This window comes from Phocoena sinus, chromosome 13 (genome assembly GCF_008692025.1).
Source record: "Phocoena sinus isolate mPhoSin1 chromosome 13, mPhoSin1.pri, whole genome shotgun sequence".
Lineage (NCBI taxonomy): Eukaryota > Metazoa > Chordata > Mammalia > Artiodactyla > Phocoenidae > Phocoena > Phocoena sinus.
Window position 1 is genome coordinate 804,995 of NC_045775.1, and position 20,290 is coordinate 825,284.

Below are 20,290 nucleotides of genomic sequence, written 5' to 3' on the forward strand. Positions count from 1 at the left end.
CTCAGGGGACGACCAAGAGGCATCCACTTCTCCAGGTGTAGAGATGGAGAGTCACACACAGCGTGGAGGGGACCCAGGTCCTGGGGCGACGGACGGCGGGCAACACAAATATTAATGTAGGACGCATCCTTCAGAAGCTTCAGGACACACGTCCTGGGGCTTTCATTTCTGTGTACGTGAACATGGGCAAATCATATGCACCATGACTTAAAATACCCTTAGAAAGACGGTCACGTCAATAAATTCCCACAGTCCTCGTGACCGACTGGGATGTGTGCGTATGTGCTGAGGGGCTCTCAATGTCTCACTACCTGAAGCTGGAGAATGTTTTATCAGAACATTGAAAAGGGCACACGCTCTGGGCCCTTCAAAGGCAGCTGGAAATGCAACGAATACCTCTCGAAAGTGCAACCCTGAGCTGGTTTTTCCAGACTGACCAAGCAGATAGGTTTCCTTGTGTAACTGTTACTTTAACAAAAGCCAAAATGTTTTCTTTATTTCTTTTTAAAAAGGGCGCAATTGCTTTTTAAAAGTCTCCCCAAAGATTCCCTTTCCTAGATTGTCTTTAAGCAGTTAGTTAAATGATACAGGTATTTCAAGAGAGTCCTATAGTTTTTTGTCCATAACTCGCCAAATATCATTGTTCTTAATGCACGATATAAAACTGAGGTCGTCAGAACGTTTAATAAACCGGAAAAGCACATTGCCGACTTAACACCCGCTAACATTTCTATCATCCCTTGGAGTGATTCAAATTCACTAAAGGAAGAAGAATGATGTGACCTTCTTCTGTCTCTTTTCTGGAGGAAGAGGACCTTTGTTTGGGACCCTCCACTTCGGGGCAGGGCTGGGAGGGTGAACAGTAAAAGCCTCAGAGCTCCGGCAAGGGCGGAGCGTCAGGTCCAGGATTCCATCTCAGGCTGATGTGTTTTACTCAACCCTGCGCTATTCTGACCCGTCGTGTGAGGACGTGGGGTGGGGACACCAGTGAGCTGGAACCTCTAGAAGGCTCAGTGGGACGTGGGTGCTTCATCCCCACAGGGCACCACGCAAACTCCAGGCTCTGACGCGAGTCGCGGAACATCTCGGGCCCAGTCGTGGAGGGTGACTTGAGCACAAGGACCTGCTGTTCCTGGGTGCAGCCAGCCGGCACGAGACGCCCGTGGAAACGGTTACGTCAAGGCACTGGCATCCGAGGCTGTGTGCACAAGGCCACCCGTCTGAGCGTCTGCCCTGAGCCAGCCAAGGACTCAAAGGAACATTCGGTCTCCACTGGGATCGTCCTCACGTCCAGGGCCCTAAACACAGGCCGACACCAGCTGGTGTCCCAGTAAAGAGACTCCTCTGGGCCCCTGCGTTCTCCCTGAACCACCCCGTGTGTCACATCCAGCTGCCTCATCTATGTTCACGACCCTCTTCAGGCACATTCCACCCAAGGTTCCAAAAGTGTGTTTCCAAATGCCACCAGCTGGCTGCCTGTGCACAGCTCCAATGCCTCAAGTCCAATGTCCAAACCCGAACAGTCACCTCTGCTTCTCTCACCCGGTTCGCCTCCTTTCCTGGCTTCCCCAGAGTCAGAAGCGGGATCTCCATGACTTCAGGCCAGCAACTCAGCCTGGCGGGGCCCTGGCTCTGCCCCCTCCCTGCTCCCAGGGAAGTAAGTCACCAAGTCCCTGCTTTGCTGTGAAGGGGCCTTGGAGTCTTGCCCTTCATCTCACTGTCTCAGCCTGCTCCCACCATTTCAGGGAGAAATTACCGTAACTGTTGACGATTCCCCACCTGCTTTTCTAACTCATTTACTGTGTTACTTTCAAACTGATCTTTCCTATGCTAATCGTGACATTCTAGTGCTTCAAATATGTCCTGATGTCCCGATGCCTTGCATACGTGTTAGCATCTAACCTCAGCTTTCCTGGAGGGAGCGTACCCCCAAGTTTGAATGAGGCACCAAGAAGAGAGCGAAAAAGAGCAGGAAGACGAGGAGTGATTTTCATGTAGAAGAAACCCAAGACTCAGACGGAAAGTGGAGAGGTTCAGAAACCCCACGCTCTCCACAGACCAGGAGATGCGCTTCACCCCCTGTCAGAGATGGGATGCAGGGCATCGGCGGGGCTCCCTGGAGCCGCTGCCTCTGAAGATGAACCTGCTCTTTTGCATAAGGTGTTTAGCTCAGAGAAGCGAGAGAGAGGACAGTGCGAGCGTTACGAGGGGCCGGTTGTACTTGGTTTCTTCTTTCCCGACACATACACATTCTTTCCCTTTCTTCCTCATTCCAGGACCAGAGGCTCAACCTCACATGGACGCACAACTGGCCAGCACACAGCCTTCTGTGCAAACACAGAGGTAAACGTCCAGCCAACCCAGGAACGGGAGCCGGTCCAGCCCGGTGATGTGGGCGGGGAATGGAGCCTGGAGCCTCTTTATAGCAGGAGGTCAGGCCCTGGGCAGACGGGCACATCCAGGGTCACCTGTCCTGCACACCTACCTCTTGGCTGAGCGGAGGAGAGGGTCTGGCTGTGAAACATTTTGGCTTTCCTTTTTCTGAGAGAAATCCATCTGAAACTTGTAAAGCAGTTCAAGGGAGGCTGTTCTGTGGGCTCAGGGCACATCTGGGAGGCTGTCTGAGCAGAGCCGCGGGGCTGACGACTGTTAGGTTTCCTGTAACCTCAGTGCAGAGCGTGGCCGGCACGTGCGGCCAGGTCGGTTCACAGGTCAGCAGGCCCTGACACGTACTCCACTCAGGAGGCCCTGTCAGCCCCACCCCATTTAACAAAGTTCGTGGCCCCAAAATAGCAGCAGAACATCCGAGGCTAGGAGAAGAAAAACTGGGAAAATGGAAATGATGGATTTGGAATTTTTGCTTTGTCTTAACAGCTCCGTAATTCTGAAATCAGTTTATAGGCAGGAAACAGAATGTTGTAGGAAATCCCATGTGCATTTAGAAATTTTATTTACCTCTTTTCTAAAGGCTAAATTCCTTGTATTATTCATTTTTCTAAATGCTACAGAGATGTGTTATGGGAAATAGATTTGTTTTATTCCCTGTAATTATCCCCAGAAGTTTTACGGCATTAGGGCATCACCATGAAATAAAACAGGCTGTCACTGAGCTATTCTGGTGACCACAGCTGCCCAAGAGGAGGGATCAAATAGTTGGGCTGGTAAGACCTGTCCACACCACAGACATGTGGGTCAGAACCCCCCAGCGCTCAGACCCACGCTTCTGAGAGCAGCTGCCTCACAGGGACTAGCGCGTGGAGCGTCGTCGGCAGGGACGCTAACCGAGCGGCTGACCGTGCCCTTGACCACCTGACGCTCTCAATTCCTCTTCAGGATGGGAGCTCGTGCCGTGCTGGGCACCACGCTGGCCGTGGCCTGTGCCGGAGCTGTCTTCTCTTTCATCCTGAGACACAAGGACCTCTTTTGGGGTGAGTAACGATAAATTACGGTCTTCCGAAATCATAACCTTATTGCTCCCAGCAACCAGAACAGGAAGCATCGTGGGTTCTCCAGAATCAGGTAAGACCTCTTCAGTGTCTCTTTCACTTTCCAAGAAAAGAACAAGAATTCTTGAGTTGATTAGAATACGATTCTTTCTGAAAAATAACTGATTTTCCTATGATTACACAATAGAAGATTTCCATTTTTACCTACTCATATATTTGAAAAACATTTCTTTGGGCGTAGTTGTTTGTTCCTGTATCACAAAATCATTTTTCATTAAATCACTTCTGTGCTGTATGTTCAGGAATCGGGGTGCTACAATGTCAAATTCAGTTAAGAAAGGTATAGCTATGCTGTGGTTGAAATCATCACAGCTCAAACTCTGCTTCTGTTTTGGAAAAAAGGTCCCAAACACGGAGAAGGGATGTGACTGGAGCAGGGTGTCGGAGGGCTTTTCGAGGATGCTCTCTGATCTGCAACACGGGCCCCCTGCCTCTGCAACACGGGCCCCCCGGGCAGGCTCGCCCCTCTGGGCTCTTCAGGGCTGGACATTCTGCTCCCCTGGCCTCTCCCCCGAGCCCCGGGCCCCTTGATCACCCTCCAGGCCTGATGAGAGGCCTGAGTCCACGCAGCCACGTCCACCCCAGGGTGTCTCCTGCTGAGAGCCACGGAGTCTCCAGTTTCATTGAACACGGGGGCCTCAGGGCCACACGAACCGTTGCACCAAAGTCCTTTGCAGACCCATATGCTCCTTGAGAAAATGGCCTGGCCATCAAGGCCATGAGGAGGCCGGGGTCAGGCTCTGTCCCCACCCACTACTGACTGGGCCACTCTCCTGTCTGTAGAATGGAGAAAACTGGAAGATTCTCCACCACAGTTCTCTTTGTGAGTGTCAATGAGATGCTCCGTCTAAAGTACTGAGTGCACCGTGTCTGGACAATACGAACTAGAAAAAAACAGAAACCAATTCCATTTAAATACCCTCGCAACGTGGTCCCCCTCCTCCCAGCCCAGCAAACCCATCACAGCAAATGGGTGCAGCAAATGCTTCGCGAATTGGTCATTGCATTCGATATTTACTACAGTCTAGTTCTACAAAAGCATAGTGACAAAGGTGTCATGAGTAAGAGCCACTCAACAGAATATAAATGTATCTGCTCACTAGAGGTTTTAGTTTTAGAAATCATATATATTTTTTAAATTGGGAAAGGTGTATCTACAGCTTTGCTAGAGCAATTTTTTATTGTTTCCCCATCTCTAAGAGGTTATTTTTCCCTCAGGCTTTCAGTATATACATAACTAATGCACAGAATAGCATCTGATAAAGACACTGCAATTTGGAGCCTAATGTTTTGCTCATTAGAATATTTTGAAGCTGGCTAATGACTTGTTCACTTTGTAAATTAATTATTTAGAAAATATCCTTAGTCTTGCAGTGTTTCACTTTTACAGCCTTTAATACAATGATTTTTTGTTTCCCAGTTGACAAGCCAATGGTCATTTTAAACAAAATAACTGCGCACTGGTTAACTTCCTTTTTTATTTAGTTATTTATTCATTTATAATTGAAGAATAGCTGATTTACAATATCGTGTTAGCTTCAGGTACAGCAAAGTGATTTACTCATACATATACACTGTTTCAGATTCTTTCCCCTTACAGTTTACCACAAAATACTGAGTATAGTTCCCTGTGTTATATACAGTAGGTCTTTGCTGGTTATCTATTTTATATACAGAAGTGTCGAACTTTCTTTGAAACATAACTTTTATCAGTCACATTTCTCCGTAGGCAAAATTTCAATGGCGATCCCACCAGACTTTTTGTCTGCATTTGGGTTTGTGTCACTGTGTTCACAGACTTTGTGACACGAGCTGTTGGATTGCTCCCTGTCACTTGTTCAGAACCGGCTGGGGGCCCCGGGCATAAGGACCAGGTCCGGGCTGGACCACAGACGTCCATCTCCACCTGCCTGTGGGGTCCAGTCACCCGTTCACAGCTTAGAAAGTAGAGGTCCCAAGGGTCTCAGAGACGGCGGAGCTGTGGCCATGCTCACCCTCACCTCCCAGGTCTGCACGTGGAAACAACACACACGTTTGAGCCTGGTTGATAAACACTCAGGAACAGCTGTCCTCAGGTGTCACATCCGTTTGTGAACCATAGGCAGGTTTGCACAGCAGGAGTTCAAGTCCTCTCTCAAAAGCTCCGAATAGCGCGTTTATCATGGAAACCACGTGAGTTCATCACCTCACGGACTGGGGTTCGTTTCTTGTGTTCGTGCAAAGTCAAGATTTGAGTGCAATCATCTGTGTGTTCCAACACGTCATAGCTGTTCCAAGAGAATCAGATGCAAATGAACAAGAGGCAGCAGAGGCGTTGCTGCAGGTGGGGGATTGGGGAAGCCAGCCTGATGAGTGGATCTGTTTCACGAGGAAAGCTGGCAGACTTACCCCAGTTCATTGGGTTTCAGCAAACAGGTATCATTAAAGTCAGGACTGAACACAGAGCTCAGAGCAAAACCACGTCCTCGGAGTTAGTCGAGAGTACAGCTCAGAGAGGGAGAGTCCAGCACTCTTGCCTTGTTATTTTAGTAGTCACTCTTTGGAAATAAGTGACTTCCTTCTTTCTGGCCTGTAGTGTTTTCTCGCATAACGGCTTCCTGAATTCCAGCTCTTTCCATATGAGATGAGCATGTTTGGAGGGAACCTTCTATGGGTAGCGCACCCCCTCGGGGGGTACCCATCTTCAGAAGGCTGATGTCTCCAGATCAGATGAATCAGGAAACTCCCTCGGATTTAGTTTTCAGACCTGAAAAGAAGAGGTTAGGTTCCAGGTCTCCCAGTCTGTGGTCCTACGGTCGGATGCTGCGTCTCTGGACGCCACCCCGTGCCCCGGTAGCTGCCCAGCAGCAGCTGAAGGAGGTGATTGAAGAGCCAGGAAGGGAGGTGAGCCTGACCCCCCACACGGTGAGGAGGAGACGACACGGGTCACATCCGCCCGCTACCGGCAGAGACTGGAGGCAATTCAAGACGAGAACTACACTTTTATGGGGAATTTTCAGCCCAAAAATATATTTCTTATGCAATATCTGAAGAGATAATAATCTGCAAGCCTGTAACACTATCTTTAGGAACTCGGTAAACTACTTCCTAGTAAGGAAAGATACTGGAGAATAAGTCAAATACAATCGATTACGCTTAAATGACAATATCGTCAAGAAAAGGAAGGATCTCTCTAGCAACTGTTAATTCTAAAGACAGTGGTGACAGACAAACATTTTTCTTTTTACTGAATCTGTTCTCAAATAACTGCCAAGTGCTGCGAAGAGCCAGCAGTTGATCTCATTGCAGGAGACCTAAGAGGCAGGGGGGTCAGTGCATTCGGCCAACGCAGGGCCAGGCTGACCGCAGAAACGAAAATGTGGACGGACGGTTTGGACGGGAACGAAAGGAAGTACGTGAAGGTCACAGGGCCTTAAACCCCGAGCTTTCGTGGGGCTCCCAGTCCTGAGAGCTGAGTGAAATCCCCTCCAGCCCCAGGGCAGGGGTCCCTGAAAAGGCCGGCCTCTCCTGCAGCCCCAGGCTGGTGGCCCCTCTGGGGTCCCCCTGACTCCCCCGCTCCGCCCCCTTCCTGTGCTGCACGCCCGCCGGGTGCTTCAGACCTCACGGCACGAACCCATGGCCGTGGTGGCCTGGACCCAGCCGAGCTGAGGCCGCTTCCGCCCCGTGTGCCCTCCACCAGCCCGGGGTTGGAGGAGCGCAGGGGGCACAGAGGAAGGACCAGAGGGAGTCACGCTGTGGAATGTGCGCTGACGGCTGGGAAAGGACACTGAGGGGCTGCAGGCGAAACCCGACGTCCTTCAAGGTGCCTTTGTGGGTCCACCGGGGGCGAGACCCCACGCTGGGCTCCTGGATGCAGGATGGACTCTGACAAGGTCTCCGCCTCCCAGGAACCTGCCGTCTGAACCTCCCAAACTTTTCTTACAGTTTCGAGTCCCTTTACTTCTTGCAACAAAATCTTCCGTTAAATTTTAGGACAAAAGCTATCCGGTAACTTAATCCTCCTAAATTTGCTCAGGAATTTAATGTATTTTTCTGCAATACGCTATGCTTACGTAATTCCAAAGATATGGAAATTTACCATTTTAAAAATAGCTTTCTTTCCATCTAGGTGTGTAATGTTCAAGAACATTCTGATATTCTATTTATTCTTAGAAATGAATGCATTTCCTTTGATGAAGTATTGATTATGCAAAAGGTGATTTAGTAACAGAAGTTACTTGTGTGCATTGGAAGGAGTTGCCTCCTTTATGATATTCATTTGGGACCTCACGTTTTAACCCCAAGACGGAATCTTAAATTATTGTCTTAGTCTATTTGGGCTGCGATCACAGAACCATGGACTGGGGGGGCTTATACACAATAGACCTCTGCTTCTCTCAGTCTGGAGGCCGGAAGTCCCAGATCAAGCTTCCAGCACCTTCAGATTCTGGTGAGGACCCTCCTCCTGGTTCACAGACGGGCTCTTCTCACTGCGTCCTCACCTGGAGGAAGGGGCGGGAGCTCATGGGTCCCTTATATGAGGGAAGGTACCCCATCATGGGGGCTCCGTCCTCACGACCTCATCACCTCCCAAAGCCCCTCCTCCTGACGCTGTTCCATTGAGTGCTAGGATGTCAACATACGAATTCTGGGGAAACACAAGCAGTCATACCACAGAACTTGTTAAACATGCCATGCACTAAAAACTAAAATAAAAAATAAGGGTCTTTTCACTGCAAACTGCTGGTGTATTGGAGTAGTTTATCTTCTCTTAAATGCACAAGTTAAAATAGGCAACTATTATTATGAACTTTCTATACCACCGGTTTAGGTAACGAAAGCGCTCAGAAAAGAAGTTATTCAGAATCCCTGGAGGTGGCCAGGGCAAGTGAGAAGTAGGAATGGCCAGGCTGCCCGCGTAAAGATGGTGCTGGGTCCCTCCCCTCCCCATCCCCAGGGTCTCTGCCAGCGAGGAACCAATACTCACGTAAGATGGGGAAACAGACCCAGGACCCCACGGAGGAGGGGCCCAGACGCCCCGTGGTTGTCACCACATCCGGCTGCGCATGGCAGGGAGTTTGCGAACTTTGCGTTTGACGGTGTGATGCTTTGTTCGTAGGAGAGACGGAGGAGTGTCGAGTCAGGGGCATCGTGGAGGCGAGCAAGCTGCTGGTGGACGAGGCCGTCTACTCCACGACGAGCAGGTACCATCCCAGGAGTGGGAAGAGGTGCGCCGGCTCCTGGGGCTTAGCGGATTTGCCCACCGTATTCTTCACAGTTTCCTCCACCTTACAAATTAGGGGCTGAGACTCACGTGAGCTTATTCTCGTTTCTGGGGTCACATGCAAACACCCGAGAGGAACCGTGTTCAAATTCTCCCTCTAGCAAAACAGAGCAAAGGGCAGTGATGCAGCCAGGGTTCAATATATCCTGGTTCAAAAGACAGATGAGGGAGCCTGGCTCCTGCAGAACTGGCCTCAGACCCAGGGGGCAGGAGGGGTCCAGACACACGGCCCCAGCGTCCGGGCTCTGTGACACAGCTGTAACCTTACCTAGGAATTAAATCTGCCCCGCATTCCTTTTAAATCATTAAGAAACACCTTCATTTTAAATATAAAAGCGACATCAATATTAAGAATATTATAGTCTCACATTAGATGTTTGTAAAGCAAACACGACAAACACACAAGAATCTAAAAAGCAGGTTTTATCTTCACAAGTGTGTTGTTTTACTGGAATCTGACTAATCATTATTTAAGGTCTCAAGATACAAAATATCACAAGGCAGAAGCTGGTTTACTTCAAATTTCTATTATTCCACCAGAAAAAGGCCCTATTGTCCATACTGGCTGCAACTAAGTTTTGCTTATTTTATAAAAACTTCAATTAAAGGGGAAAGAAAGAAGAAACCTCATGAAGTCTGACTCTGTGAGTGTGTCCACGACTATGATATCAGCTATCCGTGAAAAGGGGGAAGAGCTACTGACAACCCGCATGGAGAGAAGGCACTGAGCCTCCTTGGACCCCCCTGCAGGGAAGGCCTGCACCCCTGAGGTGACCTGCTTTCTCCCGAGGAGGAACTGACCTTCTGCAAAGCCTGTGGCCTGGGGGCTTCGTTTCATATGTAAATGTTGGAACAAAGGCTACTCGCCGACCGTGCTGCACAGTGGATTTTAGTAACAGCAGAAGAAAAACGCTAGAAACCTGGGAATGAGGCTGTCCCCGCTGAGACCTGAGCAAACGGGGCGGTGAGTTCCAGGCCGGCACAGGCCCTCCTGCTGCCCTGGGGCTCCGGCTGGCCGCAGCCTGGGGAAGGGCCCGGGGGCTGGTGCGCGGCGGCCCAGGAAGATCCTGTCTGTTTTCTAATACACCAGCTCTCCTGAGAAGGGGCCCTGGCCGCGTCTCTCCAGACGGCTCTCCAAGGGTGTCTACACAGCGAACAGCCTTGGAAGACAGAGTTTTGTTCACTGTCCGACGTGCGGTTAAGGACTCCTTCCAGTAAAGGCCAGGCTTCCTGTCCTCCCAGAAAGACCCGGCTTCCTCTGCAGGACCAGAGCCCGCGGCCGCCGCCACCGTAACAGATCACCACAAACTCAGTGGCTACAACAACGCAATGTATTACCTTACCGTCCTGAGGGTTGAAGTCCAGCACGTACCTCACGGGCCCAAAACCACGGTGTCAGCAGAACCGTGTCCTTCCCGGAACTTCAGGGACAGATGTGTGTCCTGCCTTTTCCACGTCCCCGAGGCCACCTACATCCCTTGGCTACTGGCCCCTTCCTCCGTCCTGGAGCTGTCACATCCATCTCCCGAGCTCCCTCCACTGTCACCTTCCCCTGTGGCTACCCTGGGCCCACCTGGGTCATCCAGGATGAGATCCGCGTTTATGATCGCCTGAGAAGCAACCTGATCCACCTGCCACTTAACTCCCTTTGCTGTAGAAACGAACACGTTCACAGGCCTGACGATCAGAACTCGGATGTCTTTGGGGGCCAGCGTCACATCTACCGCGGCGTCCAGGGTGTGGAAACACACGCCAGCATGGGTGGGCAGCCCTGAGCAACGGCCTCATTCGTCTCTGAGCCTGGTTCCCGTGGGAGCTTGTAAGGAAAAGCTCTGCCCCTCAAAGGTCACGGCCTCACAGTACCTTTGGGAAACACGCTGGCAAGTCCAGCACGCTCCCACGTTACGTTCTCTATCGTGTACGTCTATACGCACACCGGCTGGTGTCTAGCGTGCCGTGTGCGTAGGATCTTCGATTCTCAACGCCGTCTCCGTCAGTCACGGGCGGTCATCCTGGTGCACCGCCTTCCTCATCTGTGAAATGGGCCCGCCTAGCACTGGTCTCCTGCGCTTTGATGAGCAGTGACTGAAGACGTGGAGTAATGTGGGTCAGTGCTCAGCCGGCACCTGCACGCCACCTCCGCTCAGTGGGCGCCGCACATTCCAGGTTGTTAGTAACAAGGGGAATGTGTGAAGGATCCACTTGCTCAGAGCTGGCAGAACGACTGAAGCACAACTGGGCCATTTCCCCAAGACCTCAGGGCTGTGAACCAGAAACCCAAGCAGCAGTGGTAGGGGGTGTCCTGCCCCCGAGCTCTGACCCCGCGGCTCTCAGGTTAGGCTTAGAGCTGGTCCTCACACGGGCTCCTGGGGCCTCAGTGGTGCAAGCCTGCAGGGGCCACCAGGTGACGGCAGCTTCCCGCACAGGCCACCTGGGTCCTGCCCCTCCAGGGGTCCCCGGGCCCTGAAATGCTGGTGGGCAGGTGGGTCCCCTGTGGTGGGAGCTGCTGGAATCCCGAAGGCCAGGGACCCTCGTGAGAGGACAGAGGGACGGGAGGGTGAGGGGCGCCCACGGCAGGACTTGCAGTTCTCGCCGCCAGCAGCTCTGTCACCTGCTCAGCTGTGCCGTGAGATGCGTGACTGACACGGACACAGCAGGGTCGCAGCCTCAGCACATCTGGCCTGGGACCAGGACAGGCTGCTGGCTCTCAGAGCCCCATCCATCAGCTGGAACCCTCACGTCTAACTGGGTTGTTTTCTCAAGTTACAAAATCAATTTATTTATCCACAGTAATACTCTCAGTGAAACATTAATTAGCACTTAAAATACCCTTAAATAACACTAAAAATCAGTATTGCACAATAAGCTAGAAAAACTATCAACATAAAAAGTGAGACGACCTCATCTCAACAAAAATTTAACGTATATTACAAAGTGACCAAGAAGAATGAATCAGCGGCACACATACACAGATGAGCCATTGTCAAAAAGGGTTCTGAAACCAACTTAATTTAGTTTTCATGGCAATGTATGGTACATGTATAGGCAATGTTAGCAAACCCGCTTACTAACTGGACTTTGATGAGAAGGTTGATCTCACACAGCTGTTACGAGGGTCAAATGAGTTGGCTACGCAAGTTTGTAAAAGACAAACATTGGTCATTCTCCTCACCTTTCAACACTGGAAGATCGTCTACACTTGGGTCCCATCCCTTCACTAAATCCCGCGGTCCTTGTGGACGGGGGTCCTTGAATCCCCACCTGCCTGTCACCTGGCAGGTACTAAGTAAAGGTGTGTGTGATTGATTAGCAATTACCAAACACCATAAAATAATAATTGACTTTACATCTCCTCTTTGTGCCCAGAAACCTCCACAAAAGAGAAACCATTTCTCCATCACAGCTTCTGTCTTTTTCCAAACTCCCTGAGCCCACCAGCCGCGCCGCGTCCCGGGCGGCGGACATCATGGAGGTGTCGGTGCAGGAGGCAATGAGGAGGGCTCACCTAGGGTCTGCACCGTCTGGGCCACCCACAGGTGAGCACCCGGGGGAGGGGGGCAGGTCAGGGCCCGGCAGGGCTGCGCAGGGGCCGGGGGTGTCCCCGCAGGGCGCGATGCCCACTCGTTCACAGGACAAATGAGCGGTTCTTTAAGAGGCTCAGTAGCTTGGTTTTGTTGTTCTGGGAAACCACTGCTTCTCTGCTGTTCAGATGGGGTTTGGAGAAGCAGCTCAATAACCTAAGTGTCCCGCTCTGTGGTAAGAAATGATTGAGGGATACTTTCAAGGCCCCGACCGACCTGGTTAAAACCTGGGGGAAACTCACTTCTGTGGGACGCAGTGTGTTCCAGGGAGACGGGGACAGCAGCCCCGCTTCTCCTGAGAAAACTGCCTCAGGGTCCTGCTCAGGCCTCTGGGAGCCAATGTGTTCCTCCCTATGATGGGGCAGTCACACTGGCCGTCCACTCGGCTGGCCACAGGCCAACCAGCAGACACGAGGGGCGAGCTGCATCCCATCAAAGGCTCTGTTGATGTTAAGATGCTGAGTGAAAGTGATTTCGATCATAGGCGTATTTCTAAGTCCAATGATGAGGAATTAAAAAACAAGATTATTTTTAATGAACTTGTGGAGACTTTTTTCCATGTGGTGCCGTGAGCTACTTGGTCTCTGAGTTTTTCCTCCCAATTAGCTGTAGATGAGTTTCATGCTGATTTACTTAGCTTTTAGAATGAGACAGACTCAGCTAAACCGGGATTAACCTGAATTCTCAGATACTAAACTTAGAAGTTAAGTTGAATCAACTTTAGAGCAACCAAAGATCCATTTGAAATGTTTTTATTGAAGCAGTTGAAAACTGTCTCTAAGGACTGTTGGTCCGCGGTCCTGTCCCGGTGCAGCTGGGACTCCGGTAGCCGTGACTGCAGTCAGAGGTCCTGCCGGCCTCGGGTTCACGGTGTAGAGTCGCAAGGCCATTGCCCAGGTCTGCAGCTGTATTCAGCTGATGAGTTTCGGCCAGGCTGTGGTGCAGAATTGAAGAACCCCATAGTCTAGGATGTTTTCTATTATTTCCACTATCAGCATAGCCAATCTAGAAATTTCAGAATTAGTAAAAGTGAAAGGATCCAAATGTTTCCCCATCAGTTCGTCACCAAACAGTATCTACAATCAAATGTTGGCACCCCTCCCCTAGGGATGTTTCCTAGCATTGGTTTTGTATTAACATAGCTAGGATCGTGGTTCTTTTTTTAAAAAAATAAATGTATTTATTTGTTTATTTATGATTGCATTGGGTCTTCGTTGCTGTGCACGGGCTTTCTCTAGTTGTGGCGAGTGGGGGCTACTCTTTGTTGCGGGGCGCGGGTGTCTCATTGCGGTGGCTTCTCTTGTTGCGGAGCACGGGCTCTAGGCACGTGGACTCAGTAGTTGTGGCACACGGGCTCAGTAGTTGTGGTGCATGGGCTCAGTAGTTGTGGCGCACAGGCTCAGTAGTTGTGGCCCACGGGCTCAGTTGCTCCATGGCATGTGGGATCTTCCTGGACCAGGGCTCGAACCCATGTCCCCTGCATTGGCAGGTAGATTCTTAACCACTGCGCTACCAGGGAAATCACATTGTGGTTCTTCTCATGGACTTTGTCTGTTAGACACTCCCATGTGCTTGAGCGTTCCCTGGTGCAAAGCCTCACCTTGTTAAGGAATGTGTATTTCTCTATCGACTAAATAAAAATTGTAGTCTAAGCTTCATTTAACTGTCCACATACAGTCATTCCATAGAGGTTGTTCAGTGAACATTAATTAAGCTAGTTTTGTTTCTCTCTAGTTTGAAAATGGGATGCGTGTCTTCCAGTGTTTTTCTATCTTGATTTCATCGGGATCTGGCCAGTTTTATGGCATTATCTTTGAAGATTTATACAAACCATCTTGGGGAGTAACCAGTGATTCCTTCTACCAACAGACAAGAAAGTGGTCCTTGCTTTGATTTGTCAAATAAACAGCAACAAAACTGGCAAAAAATAAGAGACTGTTTCCTGGGGCCCTAACCTAGAAAGATTTATGAGAAGGAAGCAAACATCAACATGAAGGAGAAAAGAAGGGTTTTGTAGATGGACACGTGGATACTGTTAGGAAACTTGACTGAGGTAGGGTTTGCGGGGAGGACAAAGGCCAGGATTCGCCGTCTTCTGAGGTCAGGGCGTGGGCCCCCAACCTCAGCCGAGCAGCAGGGCAAACGCTGGAGATTCCACGAGCGAGGCTGCGGATGCCTCCAAGAAGTGCTCGCCTCTGGGGTCAGAGCGCTCAGAATTGCTTTTCTGAAAGATCACAAAGCAAAGATACATTTTAAACCCCACATTCCTAGCAACGAGGACACTCAAGGCGGTTAAATGAGAGAGGATTGATTTCAAGGAGAAGGAAGGGCTTCCTGCAAAGAATGAGGAGGTTTCTGTGTGAATCCCGATCACATTAGAACATTTACCCCGTCAGGTAGGTTTGTTATTACAATCGAGGGCTGAAGCTTTGGTGTTTGTTCCTTAGATGTTTTATCAGAAGATCTACTGAAAACGATTGCAAACCTGTCCGGATGCCAGCCCTACATGCTTCCCCCCAGATGTCCAAACACCTGCCTGGCAAACAAGTACAGGCTCATCACGGGCGCCTGCAACAACAGGTAATTCCTCAGCGCCCTCGGTCTCACCTGTAAGTTGTATTTGAACATGACAGGTGTCATCAGGGCAGAGTCTCCATAGATTGTTTGAGGTTCCATTAAAGAAAGTGGACAATACTGACTCCATTATATTAAGAAGTGGTCAAGCCTCTTCCTTACGCCCATGTTTCCAATAATTCTGTGTGTATCTTTAATAAGACACAGATTTTAAAGGTCTTCAGCTCCCTGGCAGCCAGGTACCTCTTTCACCAGCGATGCTAATCATAAACCTTCAGGTGTCCCTGAGGTCATCCCAGCTTTCTTCCATTTCTTTTTCTGCGTATTTGCTGTCCACTCTCAGCCACCGACTCAGGCCGTCTCATACTCTGATCGCTCTTTCCAGAAGGTCAGTCCATTCTGGAAACCCCCAAACATTCCAGGTGACCCCAGCCACCTCTGGGCCCCCGGCGCCCCCAGGGCTCCATGTGCCGTGTTCTGGGGAAACTGTACTTGCAGGTGGATGTGGGGTCACGGACGGCAGGACCAGGGTCAGGGGTCTCCTCTGCCCATGGCGCCCCTCCCGGCTCCGCTCTCTGCTGTCAACCCCACCGCCCGCCGAGGAGGGGACAGCCAACGTCCCCTGCTGATGGGCTCTGGGGGACGCACCTTCCAGGGAACTGTGGGTGGAGGCCGAGTCCCTTTCTTTCCTTCCGTGATGACGATTGAATCTTGTGTCACAGTATTTACAGCAACTAGATCCAAAGGACCAGCAGGGACTTCATACTTCTTTTCTGCCCCAAACATAACATACCTGCTCAGAAACTCAAGTGATACCACCCTGAAGCCTCGCTAACTGTTTTATAAATGAGACACAAGGGCCGCTGAGTATCGGCCCCAAGGTGGCCGATTCTCTCTGCAGGCTCAGACTTGCTAGTTCAAAACCTGCCCACACCAACCTCAAACGTTCACACATCCACTTGTTATAAAAATAGCCCCCGGAGCAGATTTTCAGCTGCCTGGTGTCTGAGAGACAGGAGCTGGTGTTTCAAACAAATCCCAGTAACGTGGAGCCGCAGGGGGAGCAGACACCTGTCTCCCTCGTGAAACTCTCCTCCAGAGACGTGTCACCTGCTTGTTGTCAGCTTTGCGACCATTTCCAATGTGGTCGTCGATCCACATCTACCAAAGGAACCACGTGCTGGTGAAAGCTGACCCTCTGGGGCCGCCGCGGTTATCCTGCTCCAGCCTAGCAGCATCGTAGAGCGATGCCGGAAGCCTGGAGGGGCCCCGCCTGGTGGCTGCGAGGTCCCCACATGGTGCCCCTGCGTCCTGCCGAGCAGGCTGGGCTCTGACCCGACCAGAGGGTGAGACGGTCACAGAAACCATGTGATGTCCCGGGAGCTGCTGAAACATGACCGTCGATCAGAAAAAAACACAAACAAACAAACAAAAAAACCCAGTCCCCTGAGCAGTTAAATCAGCGTTCTCGTTATTCTCAACTGAGTGAAAGGGATGCGCTTTATGGAATTTCAATAAAGACAAGCCAGCTGTAGCAGGTCAGAGCTCCGTATTAAAGCTGACTTACTGCAGCTGATTAAATGCATTACTATCCACATGGTTTTGCAAATTAAGCCACTCTGGAGACCAACGGAGTATTAAAACTAGAATTAGCCCCATTTACTGTCCCTTCAGACGTGCCAAAGTAACCATCATCACCTACTGCTACTCATCATTCCTGAGTGGCCCCTGGACACAGCGGCAGGGCTGGGAGTGAGCTACAGAAGTGCCTTTTCTCCAGCGTCAGGAACCCTGGGGTGTCCCTGCCTGAACTGTGGGCTCTTGCCTCAAACAAGAGCTTAGAAGGTTCTCGGCAGCCCGTGGTTCCTTTACTTCTGGGCAGAGCATCCAAACCAGCCCCATTTGTACAAGAATGGTGGGCAGACATTGTGTCTCAAATGGTGTAAAATAATTTAGTGTCAAAACAAAGCAACTAATTCTTCAGTATTTACACTTACAAATACTTTAAAAGTTTTAAAAATCCTTTAGCTTGCCATGATTCCTATAGACTTCGCTCCCTAAATGTTGTGTCTACACATCAGATGCGAGAAAGAATATTAGAAAGCCTAGATCCCAATCTTTTCCAATTCAAATGCTTTTGCTACATGACCTCAAAGAACCCAGCAAAGTTGTCTCCTGTCCACCTGCAAACTCCAGCCTCGCTCCTTTCTTTCTGGAAGATTCTGCAAACACCAAACACCCCCATGGCTATTATTGCCATAGGGATGTGTTGATAAAGGCCGAGGGATCTCGGATACCACAACAATTTTGTACCCAGATAATCCATTTTTGAAAAACAACAAATTTTTCTCTAACAGAAAATTCCCCTTCTTTTCTTTTGTCTTTGAACTAACATTTCCATTCTAATTTGTCTGATGGTTTTCTTCTAAATGTAGGATATTTTACGATTAAAGTATTTTATTTTCTCCTTTTACATAGTCCTTTACTTTTACGTATTCTCTCTAGGCTTTTTATTCTTGTATTTTCTAAATGTTACATAGTCACGTATTTATTTTATACATTTACATATGTGATCACATACGTATATATTTACTATTCATATGTGATTTGCACAAGGACTAGTTACCAATCATTTGTCTCTCATTTCCTCATTGCTGGAAACATCTCTGGGGCACACTGATTCTTATTGATACTGGTCCCTTTGACGTAAAGGCACCTGCATGACTCAAAAATCATGCTCAAAAATAGTCTGTAGGGCTTCCCTGGTGGCGCAGTGGTTGGAGCCCCAGGGAGGTGCCCATGGCGAGCTCCCGAGTGAGACGCAGCCTTCAGAGGAAAAGCAGGGAAACTGGGCAGCGAAGGTGGGAGACACAGGGACGGGCAGGATGCCCCAGGTTCAGGTGCTGAGGAGGGAGGGCACGTGCATGTGGGCTTTGGGAGTCAGCTCCCTCGAGACCACCTGCACCCTTACAGCCCGGGAACGTCTCAGCACCACAGGGGCGTGTGGTCCCCACTGGACAGAGGGCTTCACCCTCTACAATCACCCCAGGGGCGCCGGCTCCACTGTGTCCCTGGGGACAGTTCACTGCATCGGCCCTGCTGCTTTGTCCCTCCTCGACTCAAACACGGAGCCCTGCTGTCTCCACAGAGACCACCCTAGGTGGGGAGCCGCCAACACAGCCCTGGCCAGGTGGCTGCCCCCCGCCTACGAAGACGGCATCAGCGAACCCAGAGGCTGGAACCCACACTTCCTGTACAACGGGTTCCCCCTGCCCCCGGTGAGTGCCGCAGAAACGGGGCTGGAACTGGTTTCCCAGGACGGAGCAAACCTCCCCTCACCTTGGAGGGAGCCAGGCTTTGATGAGATCTCGCTCAGTCGGGCCGGCCCCTGCGCGGGCGCCTATATGATGGGCCTCCCGGCCCCTGTGGGGTGGAGAAGGTCTCCTCCCCATATGGCTCGGACACTTAGCTCTGACAGACCAGAGCCACTCAGCCAGTGAGTGGAAAAACACAGAGTTAAGCTTCCTCCAGCTTTCGACTCTTTACAAATAGGTACAAGACCAGACACGTTCAAAGACACTTATAATTGATTAATTCACTCATTTAAGTGGCAAAGATGATAATTGCTACCCACTCCCAGAGGCAAATCATTTGCCAAACAAACTCATACCTAATCTACTGATCACTCGGGTCCAAAAATGGATCATTTGTCCCCAATTCGACTGCTCGCTTCAGTGAATAAACCAGTGGGTAGCCACCCACATTCCTCGGCTTATACCCCCTCCCGGAGCCAGCAAGGCTGCGTCTCTCTGTGCCTCTTCTCTGAAGTTACATCTCTCCTGAGTCAAGGAAGGTCTCAGAGTCTAAGGACCCATGTGGTTAGATCTGACCCACTGGGAATCCAGGCTCACCCCCATCTCGAGGTCCTTAAAGTGACTGCGTCTGCCAAGTCCCCTTTGCCATGCGATGTATTCACAGGCTCCAGGGATGGGGGAATGGACATCTGCAGGGACCATTACCCTGCCTACCAGTCCCCCTCTGACCCCAGAAGTCATATCCATTCCACACGCAAACTGCATGTACCCCCATCCCGAGGCCCCCCAAAGTCTCAGCCCGCCACAGCATCAACTCAAAATCCCAAACCTGATCTAAATCGCACCATTTTCAGACCCCCAAATCTCATCCTTTGAATAATCTGAATCAGGGATGGGGAAGCTCTGGGTGTGACCCCTCCGGGGGCAAAACTCCCCTCTTTTGGGGCCTATGAAACCAGAAAGCAAGCCTGCCCCCAAAATGCAATGGTGGGACGGGCACGGGATAACAGCTGAGCTGTAGACGTCCTGGTTCAGAAGCAAAAAAGTGGAAAGGAGAAAGTCACCGATCCCAAACAATTCTGACTCAGGCCAGGCAAACGCCACTGGGCCTCAAGGCCTGGGAGCAACCCTCGGGCTCAGGGCTCTGCCCCTCTAGGCCCAGCATTAAATGGCACTAATCGCTAGATGACTCAATTTAACCTCCACGACAGTCCCCAGAGGTCAGCGTTTTTATGTTTATCTACAAGTGAGGAAACTACCACTCGGCCCTAAATCACCACCCGTGCACGTCGGGGAGGAGAGCCGGGGCGGCCCCAGGGACCCTAGCCTGCCCCAGGAGCGCCAGCGTCCTGTGAATGAGCGCGGAGCCCTGAGCCCCCGGGCTAACCGCACCCCAGGGGTCTGCTTCCGCCGGCCCCGCAGGACGGCCTCCCACACGTGACCTCTGGTCTGTCCGCCCAGGTCCGGGAGGTGAGCAGGCAGGTCATCCACGTTTCCAACGAGGCTGTGACGGAGGACGGCCAGTACTCTGACCTCCTGACGGCGTGGGGACAGTACACTGACCACGACCTGGCCTTCACGCCACAGAGCGCCAGCCACGCTGCCTTCGGGGGCGGGGCCGACTGCCAGCGGACCTGTGAGAACCGAAGCCCGTGTTTTCCCGTACAGGTAGAATTTTTACACTTCCTCATTTTTACTATGAAACTAAGAGGTGCGGTCTTCAAAACTCAGACACAAGTCCCTTTTGGTCCCGTCCCCAGGGCGTAACAGCCATTATGAATTTCCTGTGTTTCCTGCCAGAAGTTATCTGCACATATATGTGTATAAGATTACGTGTGTGTGCTTATACCTTACAGTTTTTGTGTCCTACTATGCGCACGTCCTGAACCCGGTATGGGTCACTTGGCAATAGTTCTTACACTTCTCTCCGTCTCGCTAAACGGACAGAGGCTGGGTTTCATGACCCTCCCTATCCCACCGCGTTTGCATTTTGACCTGTTTAACCCGATTTCCTTACTGACGAGCACCGGAGTCGCCTCCAGTTTTGCTGCT

The 20,290-nt window shown here is 50.8% G+C and overlaps 1 protein-coding gene across 1 annotated transcript in view; it reads left to right on the forward strand.

Moving 5' to 3' along the window:
• The first annotated feature begins 2,471 nt into the window (after positions 1-2,471).
• TPO (thyroid peroxidase) overlaps positions 2,472-20,290 on the forward strand; it is a 32,237-nt gene continuing 14,418 nt past the window's right edge. The window contains exons 1-7 of the mRNA XM_032653007.1: positions 2,472-2,508; positions 3,334-3,428; positions 8,605-8,689; positions 12,136-12,305; positions 14,798-14,930; positions 18,073-18,202; positions 19,700-19,906. Coding sequence (XP_032508898.1) covers positions 3,335-3,428; positions 8,605-8,689; positions 12,136-12,305; positions 14,798-14,930; positions 18,073-18,202; positions 19,700-19,906 — 819 coding nt within the window. The 5' untranslated portion in view covers positions 2,472-2,508; position 3,334. The remainder of the gene's footprint in view (positions 2,509-3,333; positions 3,429-8,604; positions 8,690-12,135; positions 12,306-14,797; positions 14,931-18,072; positions 18,203-19,699; positions 19,907-20,290) is intronic.